Raw genomic sequence first — 14,202 nt, 5'->3', positions numbered from 1 at the left:
CAGAATGACACAAAGAGCCACCAGAGGGAGCCCAAAGACAGCACTCACACAGTACCACTTGTGACCACAAGAGGGAGCCCAAAAACAGAGTTCACAACAGGAATCTGCGCTGTAAGCCTCTAGTATTGTTGTTCTGGGACCTGTAGTCCCACAAGTATTTGTATAGTTAAAAGGGAGGCTACAGGGTTAGTAGGAGAGCTGGGAGGGACTGGATAACCACACACACCTCCCACCTATGGGGTGGTTACAGCTACATAATGTGACCAGGGTTTGGTCACATGGTTCAGAGTGTATGGACTGAATGGTCAGTGTGTTGGAATGTCCTGGAGTGGACTGATTTCCTGGAAGCACGTGGTGAGACCATGGACTGAATGGTCAGTGTGTTGGAAAGTCCTGGAGTGGACTGGATTCCTGGAAGTACATGGTGAGACCATGGACAGAATGGTCAGTGTGTTGGAATGTCCTGGAGTGGACTGATTTCCTGGAAGCACGTCGTGAGACCAAGGACTGAATGGTCAGTGTGTTGGAATGTCCTGGAGTGGACTGGATTCCTGGAAGTACATGGTGAGATCATGGACAGAATGGTCAGTGTGTTGGAATGTCCTGGAGTGGACTGGATTCCTGGAAGCACATGGTGAGACCATGGACAGAATGGTCAGTGTGTTGGAATGTCCTGGAGTGGACTGGATTCCTGGAAGTACATGGTGAGACCATGGACAGAATGGTCAGTGTGTTGGAATGTCCTGGAGTGGACTGATTTCCTGGAAGCACGTGGTGAGACCATGGACTGAATGGTCAGTGTGTTGGAATGTCCTGGAGTGGACTGGATTCCTGGAAGCACATGGTGAGACCATGGACAGAATGGTCAGTGTGTTGGAATGTCCTGGAGTGGACTGATTTCCTGGAAGCACGTGGTGAGACCATGGACTGAATGGTCAGTGTGTTGGAATGTCCTGGAGTGGACTGGATTCCTGGAAGTACATGGTGAGACCATGGACAGAATGGTCAGTGTGTTGGAATGTCCTGGAGTGGACTGATTTCCTGGAAGCACGTGGTGAGACCAAAGACTGAATGGTCAGTGTGTTGGAATGTCCTGGAGTGGACTGGATTCCTGGAAGTACATGGTGAGACCATGGACAGAATGGTCAGTGTGTTGGAATGTCCTGGAGTGGACTGGATTCCTGGAAGCACATGGTGAGACCATGGACAGAATGGTTAGTGTGATGGAATGTCCTGGAGTGGACTGGATTCCTGTAAGCACATGGTGATACCATGGACTGAATGGTCAGTGTGTTGGAATGTCCTGGAGTGGACTGGATTCCTGGAAGCACATGGTGAGACCATGGACAGAATGGTCAGTGTGTTGGAATGTCCTGGAGTGGACTGGATTCCTGGAAGCACGTGGTGAGACCATGGACTGAATGGTTAGTGTGATGGAATGTCCTGGAGTGGACTGGATTCCTGGAAGCACATGGTGATACCATGGACTGAATGGTCAGTGTGTTGGAATGTCCTGGAGTGGACTGGATTCCTGGAAGCACATGGTGAGACCATGGACAGAATGGTCAGTGTGTTGGAATGTCCTGGAGTGGACTGGATTCCTGGAAGCACGTGGTGAGACCAAGGACTGAATGGTCAGTGTGTTGGAATGTCCTGGAGTGGACTGGATTCCTGGAAGTACATGGTGAGACCATGGACAGAATGGTCAGTGTGTTGGAATGTCCTGGAGTGGACTGGATTCCTGGAAGCACATGGTGAGACCATGGACAGAATGGTCAGTGTGTTGGAATGTCCTGGAGTGGACTGGATTCCTGGAAGCATGTGGTGAGACCATGGACTGAATGGTTAGTGTGATGGAATGTCCTGGAGTGGACTGGATTCCTGGAAGCACATGGTGAGACCATGGACAGAATGGTCAGTGTGTTGGAATGTCCTGGAGTGGACTGGATTCCTGGAAGCATGTGGTGAGACCATGGACTGAATGGTTAGTGTGATGGAATGTCCTGGAGTGGACTGGATTCCTGGAAGCACATGGTGATACCCAGGGCCGTATTTAGAGTTTATGCCGCCCTAGGCACTTTTAGTGCTGCCTCCCCCATTGGTGAGTATGACTAATTCAGACACTATTGGCAGTCACTTAGGCTACTTTCACATCAGCGATTTTTGCCATTTGCAGCAGATCCGGCAGTTTTTCCGCATCTGCCGCGTAACGGATCACTTACAGCAGCACTGCGTTCGGCCTCATTCATTCCCTATGGGACTTGCGGACATGTGCGGCACTTGCGGTTTTGCCATGATCCAGCAAATGCGGTACTTGCAGCAACAGAAAAAAAAACGCTGCTAGCGCTGTCTTTTTGTCTCACTGCAAGAGCCGCACATGTCCGCAAGTCCCATAGGGAATGAATGAGGCTGAATCTATGTATATGCCCATGTAGCTCTTTCAAAATATTCCAGCAATATTTTTACATGTCCAGTCCATTCATCTGAAATTGGTTTGCATACATATGCAAATGAGGGAGTAGATTTGTTACTCCAGCTATATACCCGCTCAGTGCCACCTCTTCCTGATCGACATACAGCTCTTTTTCCAGAAGGAAACACAGCATAGAGGCCATCAGGGAAGCAAAAGGAGGTGGCACTCTGTGGGAAATAGAGCTGGAGTGATAGAGGGTTAAGATCCACCATAGTGGTTAGGCATTATTTATATATCAATTGAAATGCTGATTTGGCCCATTATACTGATTACAATGATACCCGGTGATGAAATCCGTCTTGTGGTTGTTTAACTCAAAACTGAAGATAAAGATTACTGATATGCTCCTGCTCTGTGGTGGCTTCATGTGGCGCTCTGATTAGCTATTCAACTGTATGGCTTCTGACAGGTCACTGAATATTTTATATATTAATTTAATTCTTTTATCTGGCATAAATTTTATATATATATATATATATATATATATATATATATATATATATATATATCTCAAAATGGCGATCCAATAGATGCTACTGCGCCAGCACACCATTTTGCTAGAGAGAAAAAAAATCCTCCACCAAGATGGCGCCGTCTGCGTAGTAGCATCTATTGGATCGTCGATAGCTGCTACTGCGCAGGTGTTGCCATTTGTATACAGATTTTATACCAACAAATAAAAGAATTAAATTCACATTATACATGCAATCATGCTGCAGTGCAGGCGCCTGCCTGCTGAAGGTGATTTATTTTAATCTTGCAATATATATAATTTCAGGATGTAAACTAGGGGGCAGGTCAGTGAGGGATCCGTGATCTGTCAGAAGCCATAGTGATGAATACATAAGCAGAGCACCACATGAAGACCCCCCCCACAGGCCGCCCCGGAGCACGGGAATCTCATTAACTGAAAATAAAGATTAAACAACAACCACAAGACGAATTTCATCAACCAAGCTGTCATTTTAATCAGTATAACTGTGCCGACCAGACACTGTCTGTAGGTTACTGAGCACAATCCTGCTGACAGGTTCCCTTTAACCCCTTACTGCCAGCTGATGGAATAGTACGTCAGCTGGCAGTATCCCCCTTTTTGAGGTGGGCTCTGGCAGTGAGCCCACCTCAAAGCCGAGACATGTCAGCTGTTTAAACAGCTGACATGTGCCTACATTAGGTGTAAGCAGAACCACGATCCGCCCGTGCCTATTAACTAGTTAAATCCCGCTGTCAGACGCTGACATCAGGCATTTAACTAGAGCTTCCGTCGCGCGGACGGAAATACGCGCATCTCTGACCCCCGTCACATGAGCGGGGGATCAATGCTGCGTTTCCATAACAACCTGAGGTCTCCTCGAGACCGCTATGGTTGTTGATGCTGGATTGCTATGAGCGCCTCCCTGTGGTCGGTGCTCATAGCAATGCTGTAGTTCTACTACATAGGAGCGATCTGAGCATCACCTCTATATAGCAGAGGCGATCACACTATGCCAGCTTCTAATCTCCTATGGAGGCTACTGAAGCATGCCAAAACTTAAAAAAAAAAAAAGTGTTTAAAAAAAAAATATAAAGTTTAAATCACCCCCTTTTTGCTCAAATAAAAAAAAAATCAAACCTGCACATATTTGGTATCGCTGTGTTCAGAATCGCCCGATCTATCAATAAAACAAAAAAAAGATATAATCTGATCTCTAAACAGCGTAGCGGAAAAAAAATAAAACGCCAGAATTACTATTTTTGGTCGCCGCAACATTACATTAAAATGCAATAACAGGCGATCAAAAAAACATGTCTGCACAAAAGTGGTATCATTAAAAACGTGAGCTCGGCGCACAAAAAATAAGCCCTCACCCAACCCAAGATCATGAAAAATGGAGCCGCTACGGAAGGCGCCATTTTTTTTTTGTTTTAGCAAACTTTGGAATTTTTTTTTCACCAAGTAGATAAAAGAGAAGCTATATATGTTAGGTGTCTATGAACTCATAATGACCTGGGAATCATAATGACAGGTCAGTTTTAGCATTTAGTGAACCTAGCAAAAAAGCCAAAAACAAGTGTGGGATTACACTTTTTTTTTAAATTTCACTGCTCTTGGAATTTAATTTTTTTCCTGTTTTCGAGTACACGACTTTGTAAAACCAATGATGTCGCTCAAATGTGCAACTTGTCTCGCAAAAAATAAGCCCTCACATGGCCATATTGACGGAAAAATAAAAAAGTTATGGCTCTGGGAAGAAGGGGAGTGGAAAACTAAAACAAGCTCCTGTCAAGAAGGGGTTAATATAATCAAACAAGTCCCATTTTATTGATAAAGGAGATTCTTAGACTTGTAGTTCCACTAACTGCTGAGCCCCGTCCACTTTTACAGAGGGGAGATGAGGCACATCAGAGGCGGATAGCTGCACATAACTGTAAGGCTTCTTTCACACTAGCGTCAGGCTCGGCCCGTCTCCGTGCGTCGGGCCGAGGTCCCTGACGCTAGCGTTGTCTCCGCCGCACAACGGGGGCAGCGGATGCATTTTTCCAGCGCATCTGCTGCCCCATTGTGAGGTGCGGGGAGGTGGGGGCGGAGTTCCGGCCGCGCATGCGCGGTCGGAAAAAGCGGACCGTCGTGAGCAAAAAACGTTACATGTAGCGTTTTTTGCTCCCGACGGTCCACCACTGCACGACGCATCCGTCGCACGATGGGTGCGACATGTAGCAATCCGTCGCAATGCGTCGCTTCATGTTAATCAATGGCGAAAAAACGCATCCTGCAAACACTTTTGCAGGATGCGTTTTTTCGGCAAAACGACGCATTGTGACGGAATGCAGTTAACGCTAGTGTGAAAGTAGCCTAAGCCATCAGATGTAGCAGAGCTGAAGCGGTCATGCTGCCCTGTATGTGCTGGGTATTAGACCAGCAGCCCCCAGGGTTATGCCAGAACATCGCAGAGGAACATGATGTGACATTAGTACAAGACATAATTTGAGCAAAGTCGCTTGATGCCCAATAAATGTGGTATAACCCCTTTTAAGAAATCACAATACGATTTCCCCAGATAACACACGACTCCTTCAGCTCTGCTACATCCATACTCACGCGGCTGCTGTCCGGTCTCATAGTAACAATTTTGCACAATTCTTGACACCTGGAGATCAGTCATATTGTGCACTAATTCTGTGTATTTAGAAAGAACATTAGCTTCTCACTAGATTTCTAATGCACAAAGCAGATTTGCACCATCCACTAAGCTTCAGCCCTGCAGTGTGTGCTGGGACCTGTAGTTCCACTCAAGCCGCACAGCTATAAGCTTGCTAGCAACCCTTGCCCCAGAGACTGGATATCCCACCTGCAGCTTCTAATGACTCAAAGCACAAAGCCTGTGTCCCGTTCTCAGTGCAATAAGTAAAACAAGTTCTGCAGTCCGCCCCCCTTCCCCCACACAGGCTGCAGCGGACTGAGGCGTCAGACCGGACACAGCACTGACCTGCTGGAGGACACTTGGCAGAGCAGGGAGCCTGGCCGCATCTGCACCGGAGCAGCTCCTGCTAGGTATTGACGATAACTTAGGAACCACGTGACCCAGGCAGGTCCCTGCAACATTGGGGTCTGCAGTGTATAGCACAAGTGTATAGCCGGCACCCGAGACCCCCTCCCCGCGCAGCAGCCGGGACTGAGGTGGGTGGGCGGGGCGACCCCCGCACTTTAATTTTTTTTTTTTTTTAAACCTTGCTCAGGTGCCGCCCCCTGCATTGTCCCCGCCCTAGGCACGTGCCCTCAAGTGCCTAGTGGCAAATACGGCCCTGGTGATACCATGGACTGAATGGTCAGTGTGTTGGAATGTCCTGGAGTGGACTGGATTCCTGGAAGTACATGGTGAGACCATGGACAGAATGGTCAGTGTGTTGGAATGTCCTGGAGTGGACTGGATTCCTGGAAGTACATGGTGAGACCATGGACAGAATGGTCAGTGTGTTGGAATGTCCTGGAGTGGACTGGATTCCTGGAAGTACATGGTGAGACCAAGGACTGAATGGTCAGTGTGTTGGAATGTCCTGGAGTGGACTGGATTCCTGGAAGCACATGGTGAGACCATGGACAGAATGGTCAGTGTGTTGGAATGTCCTGGAGTGGACTGGATTCCTGGAAGCACATGGTGAGACCATGGACAGAATGGTCAGTGTGTTGGAATGTCCTGGAGTGGACTGGATTCCTGGAAGCATGTGGTGAGACCATGGACTGAATGGTAAGTGTGATGGAATGTCCTGGAGTGGACTGGATTCCTGGAAGCACGTGGTGAGACATGGACTGAATGGTAAGTGTGTTGGAATGTCCTGGAGTGGACTGGATTCCTGGAAGCACGTGGTGAGACCATGGACAGAATGGTCAGTGTGTTGGAATGTCCTGGAGTGGACTGATTTCCTGGAAGCACGTGGTGAGACCATGGACTGAATGGTCAGTGTGTTGGAATGTCCTGGAGTAGACTGGATTCCTAGAAGTACATGGTGAGACCATGGACAGAATGGTCAGTGTGTTGGAATGTCCTGGAGTGGACTGATTTCCTGGAAGCACGTGGTGAGACCAAGGACTGAATGGTCAGTGTGTTGGAATGTCCTGGAGTGGACTGGATTCCTGGAAGTACATGGTGAGACCATGGACAGAATGGTCAGTGTGTTGGAATGTCCTGGAGTGGACTGGATTCCTGGAAGCACATGGTGAGACCATGGACAGAATGGTCAGTGTGTTGGAATGTCCTGGAGTGGACTGGATTCCTGGAAGTACATGGTGAGACCATGGACAGAATGGTCAGTGTGTTGGAATGTCCTGGAGTGGACTGGATTCCTGGAAGTACATGGTGAGACCATGGACAGAATGGTCAGTGTGTTGGAATGTCCTGGAGTGGACTGGATTCCTGGAAGTACATGGTGAGACCATGGACAGAATGGTCAGTGTGTTGGAATGTCCTGGAGTGGACTGGATTCCTGGAAGCACATGGTGAGACCATGGACAGAATGGTCAGTGTGTTGGAATGTCCTGGAGTGGACTGGATTCCTGGAAGCATGTGGTGAGACCATGGACTGAATGGTAAGTGTGATGGAATGTCCTGGAGTGGACTGGATTCCTGGAAGCACGTGGTGAGACATGGACTGAATGGTAAGTGTGTTGGAATGTCCTGGAGTGGACTGGATTCCTGGAAGCACGTGGTGAGACCATGGACTGAATGGTTAGTGTGATGGAATGTCCTGGAGTGGACTGGATTCCTGGAAGCACATGGTGATACCATGGACAGAATGGTCAGTGTGTTGGAATGTCCTGGAGTGGACTGGATTCCTGGAAGTACATGGTGAGACCATGGACAGAATGGTCAGTGTGTTGGAATGTCCTGGAGTGGACTGGATTCCTGGAAGTACATGGTGAGACCATGGACAGAATGGTCAGTGTGTTGGAATGTCCTGGAGTGGACTGGAATCCTGGAAGCACATGGTGAGACCATGGACAGAATGGTCAGTGTGTTGGAATGTCCTGGAGTGGACTGGATTCCTGGAAGCATGTGGTGAGACCATGGACTGAATGGTAAGTGTGATGGAATGTCCTGGAGTGGACTGGATTCCTGGAAGCACGTGGTGAGACATGGACTGAATGGTAAGTGTGTTGGAATGTCCTGGAGTGGACTGGATTCCTGGAAGCACGTGGTGAGACATGGACTGAATGGTAAGTGTGTTGGAATGTCCTGGAGTGGACTGGATTCCTGGAAGCACGTGGTGAGACCATGGACTGAATGGTAAGTGTGTTGGAATGTCCTGGAGTGGACTGGATTCCTGGAAGCACGTGGTGAGACATGGACTGAATGGTAAGTGTGTTGGAATGTCCTGGAGTGGACTGGATTCCTGGAAGCACGTGGTGAGACATGGACTAAATGGTAAGTGTGTTGGAATGTCCTGGAGTGGACTGGATTCCTGGAAGCACGTGGTGAGACATGGACTAAATGGTAAGTGTGTTGGAATGTCCTGGAGTGGACTAGATTCCTGGAAGCACATGGTGAGACCATGGAGTGAATGGTCAGTGTGTTGGAATGTCCTGGAGTGGACTAGATTCCTGGAAGCACATGGTGAGACGTTGGACTGATGGCCTGTGTGTTGGAAGTGCCTGGGACTGGACTTCCTGAATAGCGTACGGAGAGGCCATATCTGCAGAGCCTGTGATGGCTACTGTGTTGGAAAAGCAACAGTTCCGTCTGCGGATCTGGACTATCTGAAGTGCCCTGGTCACAAGGATGGTGATCCCAGTTTAGCAGCTTCCCTGGAAACTAGGACTGACAGGAGTCAGCATGTGGAGCAGGAGCTCCTGTAAGGTAACTCCAGATAAAGGGGGTTACGGGCAGAGAAGCGTCTGCCATTGGAACAGACTGTCATGGCTAATGTGTTTCGTTGATGTATGTAATGAACTGTTTGTGACATGGTTTATGAGTGTAAATAATCCGGATAGACTGTTATTTGTGAGAAACCGTGCCTGAGTGCTTTAATCCCGTTGCCAAGCGAGTGTCCTCCAACCGACTCAGGTAGCACTGTCTCACAATATTCAAACATATAGGTGATTACAAATAACCCAAGGAAAACAACAGCTCTTTAACAAAAGCCCCAAATAGTGTTTTCTTCAACCAGATGCTCTGAAAAAAGTGATCATGCTACATACAAGAACAGTGCACAAGAATGCAGTCTATCACAGCCCACTACAAAAGGAGGCCAATCCCTATCCAACTGAGCCAGAAGACAACAGCGAGGAACCAGGACTAGTGGCTTCTGGTTTGCCCCAGATCAAAGAAAGCCCAAAAAGTGTTCACGACAATCACCCAGGCTGCCACCCAAGTGAAACCAGGAGCCAATTTCTACAACTGGCTCTTCTCTTGAAGGACGGGAGCCTGGGGTTGTGCAAGAGAAAGTGGAAGCTGATGGCTGCACACTCCCCCCTTGACTGTTCAAGAGGGAACCCATAAGGGAACAACATTCCAAGAAGTCCTTGACACCGGACACATGTGCAAAAAGTAACACACAGTGAAAAACAAATAAAATAAATAGTGGTAGATGTTTACAGTAAGATACTGACCGGACAGCCCGCCGGGAAATTTAAAGGGAACCTGTCACCCCCCCCCCCCCAGGCGTTTGTAACTGAAAGAGCCACCGTGTGCAGCAGTAATGCTGCATTCTGACAAGGTGGCTCTTTTAGTTCTGGGTGCTGTAACTAGAGAAATAATACGTTTTATAATTAGTCTGAAATACCTGGTCTGCAGTCCTGGAGGCCGGCGTTTCCCCCCTGCTTCAGACAGCACACAGCTGTCACTCACATCTTCTTGGCGCCGGCTCCTCCTCACCGCTGTTTTCAAAATAGCCAGCGCCTGCGCTCTTATCCCCTGCCTGGTGCAGGCACAGTGAGTGCTGCCCGTCTGTCCGGCGCGGCCGCCCTGCCTGTGATTGCCAGCCCCGCAGTGACTTATGATTTATTCACATTGTGGGGCTGGGATTGACAGGCAGGGCGGCCGCGCAGGCGCAGTCAGCTGGGCTGCATATGAGGACAGACGGCCAGCGCTCACTGCGGCTGCACCAGGCAGGTGATAAGAGCGCAGGCGCCGGCTATTTTGAAAACAGCGGTGAGGAGGAGGCGGCGCCAAGAAGAGTGAGTGACGGCTGTGCGCTGTCTGAAGCAGGGGGGAAACTCCGGCCTCCAGGACTGCAGACCAGGTATTTCAGACTAATTATAAAACTTTTTATTTCTCTAGTTACAGCACCCAGAACTAAAAGAGCCACCTTGTCAGAATGCAGCATTACTGCCGCACAAGGGGGATCTTTAGTTTGAAACGACTGAGGGGGGTGACAGGTTCCCTTTAAGACTGGTTTTCCCCATCCTTGCCAGGGTGTGTGCTTAAATATGTTTGATAGAGAAGTGCTGTGCAAAAGTGCCATATCGCGGAGTAGGTTTAGACTCCCAGGGTGACCACTGCTGAGGCACTGAGCAACTCGATCTTCAAACGTACCAAACCTAACGGCTTCCACAGGATGACGCTATAAGCCACACGGTGCACTATCCAGTGGAGCATCCCCAGAGAGCACAATGTGTTAATATACTAGGGAAGCCACGGCCAAAGGAGCCCAAAGACAGAGAAGTGATAGACAGACCTGCACCTACCAAGTGATGTGACCGACCGCTGCTCCTCAACCGAGATGTCCATGTACAGATCCCGGTGTCCTTCTAAAAAATCCCACTCCTCCATGGAGAAAAAGAGAGCGACGTCCTGACACCGGAGAGCAACCTGACAACCAACGAGACCGACATCACCCACAATTCTCCAGTGTACACTGTATAATCTCCCAGCAGCCTCCTCTCATCACCCAGAATCCTCCAGTGTACACTGTATAATCTCCCAGCAGTCTCCTCTCATCACCCAGAATCCTCCAGTGTATACTGTATAATCTCCCAGCAGCCTCCTCTCATCACCCAGAATCCTCCAGTGTATACTGTATAATCTCCCAGCAGTCTCCTCTCATCACCCAGAATCCTCCAGTGTACACTGTATAATCTCCCAGCAGTCTCCTCCCATCACCCAGAATCCTCCAGTGTACACTGTATAATCTCCCAGCAGTCTCCTCCCATCACCCAGAATCCCCCAGTGTAATCTCCCATCAGTCACCTCTCCGGTCAGCAGCTTAGTGATCTTGTTGGTGAGCTCCAGGATCTTTGACTCTGAAATTGCCGCACGCATAGATTCTGTAATAAGGTTGTCGCTCTGTTCCAGGGACCAGTGGAGATGGACGCTGGGAGTCTCACAGTCACCAGATGTCTTCTTCACTATTGTGTAATCCTGTGTAAAAGAGACAGCAGCACAGCTGGGCACATATTTTGGCACAAGCCCATGTGACACGTTTCATGATTGTTTAAGGCACTATGTTCTCTATCATTAAAGGTACAAGCACCATGTCCTCTCCCTGACAGAAGTTCTGTCGCTTATCCGTGTTTTGTAGATAAAAGCTTATAACCTAACGTTAAATTCATCCACTGGTTGTATGAATTATTCTTTTGAAAGCTGAAACCCTCCGAAATGTGGTTTAGGCAGGGTTCACATTACGTTCCACGTTACACGGACTGCGTTACACTGCGGCGTAACAGGGTGTAATGCAGTCTGTTAATGCTGCCATTGAGCTCTATTTTGGGCGCATGGCTAGCGCACGCCCATAATGTGTCATTGAGTGACGGACCCTGGGATGCGGGCTGCAGCGTTTCCGGGTCCCTCACCGCTAGTTCAGATAGAGCATCTGCTAGCTCTATCTGCGCTAGCGCGATGGCAAGTCGGCACTTGCGTTAGCGCAGCCCGTTTAACGCATGTGTTGAACGGGCTGCATTAACGCAATGTGAACCTAACCTTACGTTAAGAAAATAAATTGGCATCAATGCAGAAATATTGATTTAATGGACACAGAATGGTCAGATTTTGGCAAGACAAAAGTTTTGTTGCCTGGTCATATAATGCACCCAATCCTAGTTTACATCCTCACTTGTGCTCAGTAAATGATCGGTTAATTAGTGTGTGTGTATGAAAAGAAACCCAGCACCCCAGACCTTCACTTGAACTGCAACTTGAGCTCTGACAACATGCCAAAAATCCACCCTGCGACCAAAGCCTGGATTATCAAGAGGCTGAAGACAAGATCCACTGCAGAGGTGGCTGGCACCTTTAATGTGTCTCAGCGTCAAGTACAAAGAATTAAAAAAAAAAGATTTGAAGAGACTGGAGATATGTTTGACAAGCCCAGGTCCGGCAGACCCCGCAAGACAACTGCTCAGGAGGAATGTTTGTTGGTTAGAAAACCCAAAGCAAGCCCCTCTTCCACTGCAGCAAAGCTCCAACAGGCCTGGTGACCTCAAGTCCCTGTGTCAACTAGAACAGTTTGTAGGATTCTGTCTTGAAAATGGCCTCCATGGTCGAATCAGTGCCCAGAAGCCAGCACTAAACAAAAGGCAAATAAAAAACCGTGTGGCATTTGCAAAGTCCCACAGCCTGCTAAACAGATGGACACTGGAAAAGTGGCAGAAGGTGAATTCCCCTGATGAATCTTTAGTAGAATTATTATTATCATTATCATTATTGTTCATTTATATAGCACCTTTTATTCCATGGTGCTGTACATGAGAAAGGTGTTACATACAGAATTATAGATATATTTACAGTAAACACGTTTACAATGACAGACTGGTACAGAGGGGAGAAGACCCTGTCCTTGCGGACTTACATTCTATGGGATAGTGGGGAAGAGGCAGAAAGTAGGGGTTGAGGCGGTGACTCTGGCGATGGTGAGGCGGCAGCTTTGGCGATGGCTAGCCGGCAGCTCTGGCGATGGCGAGGCGGCAGCTTTGGCGATGGCAAAGCGGTGGCTCTGGCGATGGCGGCGGCTCTGGCGATGGCAAGGCGGCGGCTCTGACGAGGCTGCAACTCTGCTGATAGCGAAGCGGCGGCTCTGGCGATGGTGAGAATTACACCACAGTCGCCGCAAATACTACAGGAGACCTACTGGAGCCCGTATGGATCCAAAATACACCCAGAAAACAGTTACATTTGGTGGTGGAAAGATCATGGTCTGGGGTTCCATTCAGTATGGGGGTGTGCGAAACATTTGCAAGGTGGAAGGCAATATCAATAGCCTAAAATATCAAGAAGTATTAGCTTCCTCTTATATCCCAAATCATAAAAGAGGTCATTCTGCAGCAGGATGGTGCTCCATCTCATACATCCATCTCTACAACAAAGTTCCTCCAGGCAAAAAAGATCAAGGTGCTCAAGGACTGGCCAGCCCAGTCACCAGACATGAACATCATTGAGCATGTTTGGGGTAGGATGAAAGAGGAAGCTTGGAAGACAAAACCAAAGAATCTAGATGAACTCTGGGAGGCATGTAAGACTGCATTCTGTGCTATTCCTGATGACTTCATTAATAAATTGTATGAATCATTGTTGAACCGCATGGATGTGGTCCTTCAAGCTTCACACAAAATAATAAATATGACTCTAATAGCACCACACCTTCATTCACCAATGTTATGCAACATATATTTGTATTTTAAGTTAATTATTTGTCTGAATATCACATTACTTTCTGTGGGCGACAAAACTTTTGTCTTGCCAAAATCTCACCATTCTGTGTCCATTAACTGATCAATATTTCTGTATTGATGCCAATTTATTTTCTTAACCTAAACCACATTTCTGAGGGTTTCAGCTTTCAAAAGAATAATTTATACAACCAATGGATGAATTAACGTCAGGTTATAAGGTTTTATTTACGTAACATGGATAAGCGACATAACTTCTGTCAGAGAGTGTAAAAGCCAAAGACATACAGAAGTATATATAGAAGAGTTTACCTCTCCACTCAGCAGATAATAATAGAAATATAGAAGAGTTTACCTCTCCGCTCAGCAGATAATAATAGAAATATAGAAGAGTTTACCTCTCCGCTCAGCAGATAATAGAAATATAGAAGAGTTTACCTCTCCACTCAGCAGATAATAATAGAAATATAGAAGAGTTTACCTCTCCACTCAGCAGATAATAATAGATATATAGAAGAGTTTACCTCTCCGCTCAGCAGATAATAATAGAAATATAGAAGATTTTACCTCTCCACTCAGCAGATAATAATAGAAATATAGAAGAGTTTACCTCTCCGCTCAGCAGATAATAATAGAAATATAGAAGAGTTTA

General features: G+C 47.6%; 1 protein-coding gene across 1 annotated transcript in view; it reads right to left on the bottom strand.

Moving 5' to 3' along the window:
- The window catches only part of LOC143808876 (uncharacterized), a 986,487-nt gene that overhangs the window by 73,919 nt on the left and 898,366 nt on the right, over positions 1 to 14,202 (bottom strand). The window contains exons 2-3 of the mRNA XM_077292031.1: positions 11,137 to 11,307; positions 10,635 to 10,758 (exon numbers count right to left, since the gene is read on the bottom strand). Of these exons, the coding sequence (XP_077148146.1) occupies positions 10,635 to 10,758; positions 11,137 to 11,307 (295 nt within the window). The remainder of the gene's footprint in view (positions 1 to 10,634; positions 10,759 to 11,136; positions 11,308 to 14,202) is intronic.

This window comes from Ranitomeya variabilis, chromosome 2, assembly GCF_051348905.1.
Source record: "Ranitomeya variabilis isolate aRanVar5 chromosome 2, aRanVar5.hap1, whole genome shotgun sequence".
Taxonomy (NCBI): Eukaryota; Metazoa; Chordata; class Amphibia; order Anura; family Dendrobatidae; genus Ranitomeya; species Ranitomeya variabilis.
The sequence above is the reverse complement of the archived record's forward strand: the minus strand, read 5'-3'. Positions and strand labels throughout refer to the sequence as shown.